At 36.1% G+C, this 11172-nt stretch overlaps 1 protein-coding gene across 1 annotated transcript in view; it reads left to right on the top strand.

Annotated features, from left to right (window-relative positions):
• The first annotated feature begins 3855 nt into the window (after positions 1-3855).
• The window catches only part of LOC135201099 (uncharacterized), a 71915-nt gene continuing 64598 nt past the window's right edge, over positions 3856-11172 (top strand). Inside the window, 1 exon segment of the mRNA XM_064229992.1 lies at positions 3856-4260. Within this exon segment, the coding sequence (XP_064086062.1) occupies positions 4047-4260 (214 nt within the window). The 5' untranslated portion in view covers positions 3856-4046.

Genomic DNA, 11172 nt, shown 5'->3' with positions numbered 1-11172 from the left:
TGCAGTGCCCTTTTTCAGGGCTCTCGGGTCCCCGCGGGGAATTCCCCCTTTTCGAGGGCTGATGGATTCGGTGCCTAATTGATTGACTGGATGTTTTTGCGCGTTTCTCTGGCGTTACTGGAGGTGTGATCGAAGGTTGTTATTCGTGATGATATTAGGTAGTTTACCTCACTGTTACGCGTCGGAACAATCTGTTGTCATTATATGCTGATGATAATGATTATAATGAAGATAATGAAGATGCATTTTTTTCGTGATGATATTACGCAGTTTACCTCACTGTTACGCGTCGGAACAATGTGTTGTCATTATATGCTGATGATAGTGATTATAATGATGATAATGAAGATGCATTACTTACATCTGGATGGCAAAACAGTACAAAAATTTTGTGACATTTGAGTTTTAAACGAAGCAAAAGTCCCTGTAGCAATTTTCCATTGTGAATCAGTAATGCTTAATCAATTTTCCCAAATCTACCTTAACCTTTGGCTATTCCTATTCAAAAACGAAAGAACTGACTGTAATGTCAAATTCATTTAGCTAATAGTGTTATTAAATGACGTTCATGTCATCTATAAATTAGTGTTTTTTTAACTATTACCGTACTTGGTGGTCCTTGAACACACGTACACACACACACACACACACACACACACACACACACACATATATATATATATATATATATTATATATATATATATATATATATATATATATATATATAATATTATATATATATATATATATATATAGATATATATATCTATATATATATATATATATATATATATATATATATATATAGTATATCCATATATATCTGTGTATACGTGTGTATATGTATATATATATATATATAATATATATATATATATATATATATATATATATATAAATGTGTAATTATATATAATATATAGATATATATATATATATATATATATATATATATATATATATACATATAACTAGCTTTACATGAAGTATTTCTGTCGTATCATAGTATGATATTTTTTCTTCAGCATATTCAGTATTTAGGTAGAGATCGCCTGTTCTCTCAGGAAATACAGAATCCATTATTATTATCAATCAGATTATTATTATAAATTATTTTTTTTCGGAAAATTTATTATTTCTCTAATAGATTTTGATTTTCCTCCCGTTTTCATATTTCCCATTTAAGTTATTACTATCCGAATCATCAATACTATTTTGTTATAATTTATGATGGGGGCACGTGCCCAGGTACCAACCACCCTTCCCCTGCCCCCCCCCCTCCCACCCCACACACACCCCCCGCCCCCTGGATCGGCTAGTCCTTTGAAACAACTCACAACAACTCGGATGGGATTGTATTTCATGGCGTGATGATGCCGTAGAGTTTAGAATCATTCTTGGCGACTTGGATGAAGCAACTGACGCGGTTTTGTATATTATTATCATTTCTTTTATTTGGCACTTTGTCTGATATATGCTACATGTGTTTGCAGCTAGTTTTTCTCTTATACATAAAAACGTCGAAATATGGTCACATACGTGCTTTCTTGATTATGCCTAGGAATAAATGATATATATATATATATATATGTGTGTGTGTGTGTGTGTGTGTGTGTGTGTGTGTGTGTGTACTATATATATGCGTACATATATATATCTGTGTTTGTGTGTGTGCTTGCATATGTATATATATATTTCATAAATATCTGTATGATGTGCGCTAACATATAAGAAAAAAAGAATAACACTTACATATATGAATGTTATATATTTAAAGCTTGAAGTGATTCTGTCATGCCTATTAAATTCTACGCATATTGAAGTAAATTAATGAGAGAGAGAGAGAGAGAGAGAGAGAGAGTTACTCAGGCTAAGTAACTGACGTCAATAATGACCAACTATTACCCGAAAAGTATTACACTCTCGGAAAAGGATACCGACGACAGTATTCTCCGAAAAAGTTGAGTCACCGAAGTCGGTTCCACGCTGAGGGAATCGGACGACGCAACTTTGGATTTTCGCAAGAGGCGAAAACTTCATCTGCAATTTTGGGGGCCTAATTTTATTCCCCTTCCCTTCCCCCTCCCTCCCCCCCCCCTTGTTGGTGGTTGGGTATCAGGCGCTTTTCCAATTTTCTATGGGCTACTGTTCTCCGTTTCTATGAGCTCCCACTTTTTTTTTAATTGAAAAAAGTAATTGTCAAAAAAAAAAAAAAAAAAAAACGCAACATTGAACTGGTCTGTTGTTACCGTCACTACGTTAAAATCAGGATATTGATTAATTTCCTGTCTTTTTCCTGTTTCACCAAAAGTGCCAGTGGTACTTCACCCATTAAAAAGAAAGAAAGAAAAAAGAAACCCCTTTTGGACTATTTTTAAATAAAATCCTTGACTTATGAAATATCGAAGTTATGGGTTTGCTACACATAAAAGAAAGCATTACTTTCACTTGTGCACGGGAATGTCTGTCTACCTGTGAAACGTAAAATTTACTTCTCTGCACAGAATAATAAAGCTTTCTTTGCTTTGTCGCTGTTGGATCATAGCTAAAATTGGCATACCTTTGCCTCTGGACTTTCAAACGGTAATTTTTGTAAGTCAGTGAATAATCTTATCTTTCATACTATTACGTTTACAGTCATTGAAATATATATATATATATATATATAATATATATATATATATATATATATATATATATATATATATATATATATATATATGTATATATATATATATATATATATATATATATATATATATATATATGATATTCATACGTATATATACATATGATTATAAATGCACGTGTGTTTATGTTTGCTTGTATATGTATGTGTAGATGTGCGTAAGAGTGTGCTTCCTTATTAAATATGCAAAAGGCTATCTACAATAAATGCAGTATTGCATTAAAACAGACGGGGCAGATTGTTTATTCCCCAAAACAACAATAGTACATTTTATCTTGTGACTATAATTGAACCCTTCCTCTGCAACTGCCGAGACAAATTTTACTGTTAGTACGCATAATAATTACTGGCATAGCATTATCGATAATGTGAGTGAAAGATTTAAAAGAAAAATGTACTCCAGGCATTAATTATAATGATGATGATGATGATTGTGCAACCTGTATTTATCCCAAAATTTTCATGCAAGAATTTCTCAGAAAGTGCCATGTGTTTTCTGAAGTTGAAGCCTCTTCATCTAATTCTACATAGTGGACGAGAAGTTGAAAGGATTAAGAACTTAGAAAACATTTTCCATTACAAATTAAGAATTTTAATGCTTAAGTTATGTAGCCTCGCTAAATGTATTTACTGTTTGAAAGAGAGGTACAAGGACGTTCTCAAGAACATCTCTAAGCATTTTTCATTCATAAAATGCTAATTATTATTCTTGTCGTTTAGGTAATCTTTCTGAAGGCCAGGAGTATTGTTAGTTTCTGTTTATCACAAGATCACACGAAACCAATGTTATGTTTTTTTCTTTATTCGAAAGACGAATGTTATAAGAGGTGAATTATACCCAAGATGTGTTTTATTTCATTATTTCTGTTTTTTAGGAATTTAGAAGAAACAAAATCAGTCGTTTTTCTCTGTCTTCTTTCTAAGCGAAAGATTGCAGATGATGCATACATGGGCAGCTACTGTCATTCGATTTCCTGATATAATTGAACAGAAGGTCGGAATAAGCATCTGTTTATGATTTCTCAGAAACGCCAGAACTCAGCCGTTTCCTTTACCTTTCTATTTATAAAGCGAAAAGCGCGCCAGAAAAGCTGTAGACACCCAATCCTGGATTGGGTTTTGATGGCTGAAAGTCGCCACGTAGTAGTAGTGGTTCCAAGGCTCCCTAGCGAGAGTACCACAGGGTTTCACCTTTCCAGGCACGGCCGAGTCTAAAGGCAGACAGACAGACAAGCTGGTCGGGCAGTCGTTCACCTGACGTCGGCGCGGTAGGACGTCGTTCTTCTCGTTTCAGTTCCCAGTCGCTCGGAGGCACCCGCTTTCGTGAGACTTCTCGGTGAAAGCCCCTGCGAAGTATGGCTTCCCTAAGCCACTTGGTGGCTTTGGCTACCCTCCTCGCCGCCCCTGGAGTCCTAACTCAGGAGGAACCGTTGCTGGTGATTCCGTCGATATCCGACGCGACGAGAGACAACGCCGCCCAGGCAGGAGCTGCCGCCTTCGTCAGGTTGTGGGAGCACGCCCTCGAAGTCGATGGGCAAGGGCCAGGTCCGGCGGTCAGAGTAAACTTCGGTGAGTAACCAAAGTTTCCGGTTTTTTTTATTATATTTTTTTTATCTTATTCATAATTTTCTGGCTCTTTGCGTTCACGAGGTCATAACTTGAGGTTTCATTTTTATAATTTTCAGGTGATTTTTTTTTTTTTTTTTTTTTTTGTCTGCATATTTTGTTCAAGCGCATTTTTCAAGAATTGCTCAAAACCACTAAATAGCGTCACTAAACAGATCGTTAAGTTGTTATTTTAGAAATGAAACAAGATTAATTTCAAACACTCTCTCTCTCTCTCTCTCTCTCTCTCTCTCTCTCTCTCTCTCTCTCTCTCCTAGACAATAATAACTTCAATACTAAGAAAACTATAAGGATAACTAAACTTTTAAATAAAAGAGTTGCCATGTTGCCTCAACTGATCATTCGGGTATGCAATACTAAGGATTTGGTTTAAGTTTCTTAACCTCTTGAGCCTTGATCCAAAGTCCACGTTAATAAGTAGGGGCCACAGCCGCATCTTCACTGGATCAGGTATATATATATATATATATATATATATATATATATATATTATATATATTATATATATATATATATATATAAATATATATATGTATATACATATGTATACATATATAGATATATATATATATATATATATATATATATATATATATGTATATGTATATAATATATATAGATATATGTATATCTATACATATATATATATGTGTGTGTGTGTGTGAGTGCAATGTCTTTAAAACAGACGAATGGCTAGGAGAACCAATCTTTATTTGTTTGCGTTTAACAGCGAAACAGTCACTTGAAATAGGATTTTACTACAGTTAGGTCAGTATTTAATTTTCTAGTACTTTACCGTTATCTAATTGTTGTTATCTTCCTGTGTCCATTTTTGTTGTCTACATTTGGGTATTATATTACATGGAAGCTTCTATATTCGTGTCAAGAAATAATAAAAATGATTGTTAATCATCTCTAAAGGTTACCTCTTCAGCAGTTTATGAAGTAATAATGTGTTAGTATCTTGTTCCTAATATACAGAGTAATCGTTTTCTTCTTGCTTTTTTATTTATTATGCTCTTGAACATCCGGGAACTATTGTGCTGAGTATACTAATCCAGGCTCGTTTCCCTGATGAATAAACCGTTAAGTAATACGCACCCCATAATTTTGGTTAATGACCGTGTGGACTAAAAAGAACAATGTTGCATAAATGATTGATATTATGGATATCTTTTTTACAAGTCGTACATTGCTGACCATTTTTTCCTCTGGAATTCGGTAACTAATTCAAGAAATGCTTCATAATCAGTAGCGTACTGTATAATATTAATAATCACGGCAGTCACCACAGAATATTTTGTCATCCCATCTATACAAGCCTCGTAATATCAAAATGTCTAGATCTTGCGCAAAACTATCACTATCAGAGCTGGACTGCAGTGTAACCTTGAAATCACTTGAATTTTGAGTGACTGTCGTTGAACTCGCTCAAAATCATATCACGTGAAGGTTATAGCCATTCGAATTGACATCCCCATATCACGCCAACATTGACATGACAGTCGTAGTTTTCTCCCAACTAGAAAAAATAAAATCACGGCAAGGTTACATAATGATTGGATTTCCCATAACACTGAGCCATTAGAACTTCCGGTGAGAGTTTCCGGTAGACAACGACTGATTCACTGGTCATGAGATTCTAGTAGAATTCTGGGGGCGTGTTGCCAATCATTAGATTTCTGTTGTGTATGTTGCTGATTATGAGATCGTAGATGGGTTGGTTTTATGTGTATATATATATATATATATATATATATATATATATATATATATATATATATTATATATATATATATATATAGCAATTTCAAGGAAGATACAACTCACAGCAGCATTTCTTCTTTCATTTTATTGCACATGTAGACAAAAACCTTCAACCCTACAAGCAGGCAAACAAATGGTCAATCAGCAATATTACCAATAACAAATATATTCGGAAACACAATTAGCAGACAAACAAATAACATTAGTTACGTTACAGTAACAAACAATTAACGGACAAATAACAAGATTAGTTACGTTACAGTAAACAAATTAACAGATAAATAACATACCAGCTATGTTACAGAGTATGGTCAAGCGCATATGTCAAGCCTACGTGTACAGTGGCTATAGAGTGAGCCTACTCAAAGTCTGGTAGATTTCAGGACCGTCATCTAATTTACATTTATTACAGATAGTATATTTAACCAGTGAATGGGTCGTTCCTCCGGTTAACAGGTCCGTGAAGGCAGTTCCGTTCATGCCGATCTATTTGGCCGCTCGTCCTCATTTGCTGTCTCGTTAACGGCTGTTATTGGTAACAAGTGCTGTGAAAGATAAAAAGACACTTGGCGGAGAACATACAGTGCTACACACAACCCTCCTACAGTTTTACGATGCCCTCATCGTACACACTACACTTCCATCCTCTCACACTACCATTACCTGTTTTCCGACAAAGAAAGACAAATTTACAACTCTGATCGCTGCCTGTTTCGTATCCTTTCTGATCTTCTCAGTACTGGTGCATTAATTGTTACGCCCTGCTCTTGTTCAACCTCTTCATCAACACCTTTAGGTTCACTATTAACATGGTTGCTAAAATCAAACCCGAACCTGGTTAAAACTTCTTCCATATCAGGCATTTCTAAGCTACTGTCATCCATATCAGCGGTTTCGAAATTATCATTATTTTCCGTATCCAAATCATCAATATTTCTTCCCCTCATTCCTTTCTATCCCAGCGAGCGGTTTTTAATATTCCTTCGATGGATAACCTTAGCATCACTTCCTTCAGGCCTAATTCTATACACCACAGTCCCTGTTAAGTACTTCTTCAATTACCCACTTTCTCTTCACCCGAATTTGTCTCCTAGTTTTCGCTCTTCCAATTATTTTATTTTCTCGTAATAAAACCTTTTGTCCTACCTCCAAATCACTTTCTCTGGACTTTGCTAACATAGGCTTTGCTTTTGATACCCAGTTCTTTTGTGTGTTCCTTCTAACCAAATCCCAAACTTCTTTTTGCATTTTGCATTGCTGTCGTAACCAGTCTCCGTCTTGAAATTTGTAAACGTCTTCCAGATACCCCCAGCTCTCGATCGAAATACAAGGTTCCCTCCCGAACAACAAGAAATATGGAGAAAACTCTGTCACAGAGTGAGGTGTTATGTTATACGCAAATACTAAACTCTGCAAATACAATGGCCATTTGTTCCTCTTCTCCTCCTCCAAACTTCTAAGTAGACCGTACAGAAGTTCTATTCATTCTTTCCACTTGACCGTTTCCTTCAGGGTGATATGGAGAAGTGCGTGATTTCTTTACATTAAACCTTTTTACAGATTTCCTTAATTAGAGCGCTTTCGAAATTTCTCCCCTGGTCAGTATGAAGCTGCTGAGGAATTCCATATTTATAAAAGAGCTCTTCCACCAATATTTTAGCCACTGTTGTCGCTTTCTGATCCTTCGTTGGATATGCCCACACGTATTTGCTAAACAGGTCACTTAAAACTAAAATATGCTCCTTTCCAGAGGTTGATCTTTCCACGGAACAAAAATCTTATCGCCACAATTTCCATGGGTTGAGAAGTTTCCACATGAACAGGAATGGTATTTCTATATGGGAATTTCATCTTTTGCCCTTAAACAAGTTTCACAATTTCTAATGAACTCCGTTACAAATCCCCTCATGTTGGGCCAATAAACCCTAGAGTTCAGTAATTTGTAAGTTCTATCAATACCCTGATGCCCTAATTTATCATGAGTTTCGACTAAACACTTACTTCTTAAAAGAACAGGAACGGCTAATCTATAAATCATATTACCTAACTGATCCATTTGAGTCTTATAAAGAATATCATTTCTTATCACAGACTTTCTTTATTCCTTTTTCCACGTAACTAACTCAGATTTAAAATTAATGTTTTCTAACTCAATATTTTCTCCTTCTTGGCAATTACTTACAATCTTTAAAACTGGACAACGCTTTTCTGTTTTATTAACAAAGTCCTCCCACTCTAAAATCTGATGTCTACTTATGGCACAGACAAAATTTGCGTCCTCATGAGGAGCTACCCATACTTCTTCGTCTTCACTCATGGCCATCTCCTCTCTAGGCTTGCGTGACAGAATGTCGGCTTTAACATTTTGTTTTCCTGGTCTGAATTTAAGTTCAATGTCAAATACCGATAAATCTGCTACCCATTTTTGTTCTGTGTGATCAAGTTTTGCTGTGCTGAGATTGCTCAAAGGGGCATTGTCAGTATACACTATGCACTTTGTGCCAATAAGATAATTTTTAAATTTTTCAGTAACAGCCCATTTCAAAGCACACAATTCTAGTTTCCTCGAACTATAGTTCTTCATGTTTCTTTCGTGTGGTTTCAGTGACCTACTTGCATAAGCTACAGGATGCAGCTTATCCTCCTTATATTGGGACAAAACAGCACCAAGTCCATCGTAACTAGCGTCTATTTCTAACGTACACGGTTTCCCAAACTCTATCCCTTTCAGTACTGGGGCAGCTATCAATTTTTCTATCAATGTCTGGAAGGCCATTTCCGTATCTTCTGTCCATTTATCATTAATACTTTGACTGGATTTCTTCTTTTCTCCTTTCAATAAATTCATTGAGTGGCTTGGCAATTATGGCAAAATTTTTAATAAATCTTCTATAAAATGTTGCAAATCCCAGAAAAGCTCGCACTTCCTTAATAGTTTCTGGCCTCTTCCAGTTCTTCACTGCTTCAATCTTACTTAGCTCAGGTCCTATTCCTTGATTACTGATGCTAAATCCTAGGTAACTTACACATGTCTGCAAAAAATGACATTTCTTTGGCTTTAATTTCATCCCATAAGACTTTATGCGCTCTAGCAATGCCTCTAATCTTAATAAGTGTTCGTCAATGGTCTTCGAAAATAATATCAAATATCATCCAAATAAATGACTAGAAATTCAAAAAAACATATCCCCCAAAATATTCTCCATGCATCGTTGAAAGGTTGCTGGGCTGTTTGTCAGACCCATTGGACACCTACGATACTGAAGTGCCCCCATGGTACAGAAAATGCCGTTTTCTCTCTATCTTCTTTTCTTAACAAAACTTGGTGATAGCCCTGAGCAAGGTCAAAAGTGGAAAAGTATTTGGCTCCTTCCAATGAATCCAGACACTCCGCCACTCTAGGAAGAGGAAATGCATCCTTTAAAGATTTTTTTCATTCATTTTCTATAATCAATGCACAACCTTAAGCCTCCCCCCTTCTTCCGTCACAAGGACTATAGGTGCTGCATAAGGACTTGCACTTTCTTCAATTACACCCGTTTCTTTAAGTCATCAAGCAACTGTTTAGCCTCAGGGATTAACGTAGGTGCTATTCTCCTATACGGTAATTTGATAGGTTTCCCACAGGACAATCTAATGGAATGTTCCCATCCCTTTATCAAAACCTAGGTCTGAATCATTTAGCTCAAAACAGTCTTTATATTTGTAGAGTATCTTATCAGTCTTAACAATCCGACTTACTTTAAGTTACTTTCATCGACATTTACTCCCAACTTCCGTCTGTGGTTTTGAAGGTCTTCCTCTGATAGTTTTTCAGTATTCTCGTTATCATCATCCTCCATAAACTCCCCTATGCCAAGCTGCACCGTGGCCAGTATACTGCCTGCTTCAATGCTGACATTATCTTTAGACCAATTAGCAACACAAACATATCCAACGCCCCATTCACATATAGAAAAAACTGGGCAAGACCTGAACAACCGGAGCAACATATTTTTACTCTCATCTGCTACTTTCTCTAAAACTACATACTCCTTTGGCACTTCTTTAGGCTATCAATGTATACCTTAATTAGTTTCCTGCTACCTGACGGGACATTTCTATTCTGTTGTCTTAAGCAACTAGCATATCCTAAAAATCCTCCCTCTGCCAAACCTGCATAGTTTGACCAACTAGTCTCATAAAACAATCCAAAACTTCACCATATTCAGCTTTTAAATCCCTCTTTCTCTGATGCCATCACGTTAACATTTTTGGTGACTCCCCATTTTTCAAATAGCAAAGGACAAAACATTCATGCCCACAAGGCACTCTTGTTCAGTGTTCTTGCCAAGACCATTCCTTCCTTTCTCAGCTCTCTTGACATAGAACACACAGCTATTCTGTTCCATTCCACTTACTTCCACATCAACAACGACATGACCTATATTAATTTCATTACACTCAGGTCAAATATGTAGTCACTACTATTATACAATGTCACCCTTTTGGTTTTAAATTCCCCAAATACCAATTTTCTGACAACAAACTACAGTTTGCCCCCAGAATCCATAAGTCCCACAGCTTTCTTCCCCTCTATGGTGATGTCAGTTTTCATAGTGTCTCCTCTCTTATTTAAACATTCACTTGGCCGGACGTTCAAGTTAACGCCCGGCCTCACAAGTTTTCCTGGGTATTATCACCGGCCTGCAATGACATCTCCCTCACAACCTTGTCTCCTCTTGCATTATTGAACCCTCTGTTCTTACTAGAGTATAGATTTACACTTATAAAATGGATGACCATCGTCCCCACAAGACCAACAAGTGCCCGTAACTGATTTTCAAAAGCATGTTTATTTTGCATTCTGTTTTTACTTAGCCTTCCCTTTATAGGCTGGTGTCCGATCCCCCTGATTCTGCCCTATGCTGTCTCTAGAAAACCCTGCATTTTTGCACTGGTATGGATACATGACCTGATCCCCACAGGTCCAACACTTAATTACTTTATCATCTCTCCTGCTATGCAAGTGGCTGTCAGAAACTTTACCAAATTCTTTCATAACCTTCATTCTATCTTGCACAAATCTACCAGCATCTTCTAATTGAT

Source organism: Macrobrachium nipponense, chromosome 23 (assembly GCF_015104395.2).
Source record: "Macrobrachium nipponense isolate FS-2020 chromosome 23, ASM1510439v2, whole genome shotgun sequence".
Classification (NCBI taxonomy): domain Eukaryota; kingdom Metazoa; phylum Arthropoda; class Malacostraca; order Decapoda; family Palaemonidae; genus Macrobrachium; species Macrobrachium nipponense.
Note: the sequence above shows the minus strand (reverse complement) of the source record. Positions and strands in the feature narration are given on the sequence as shown.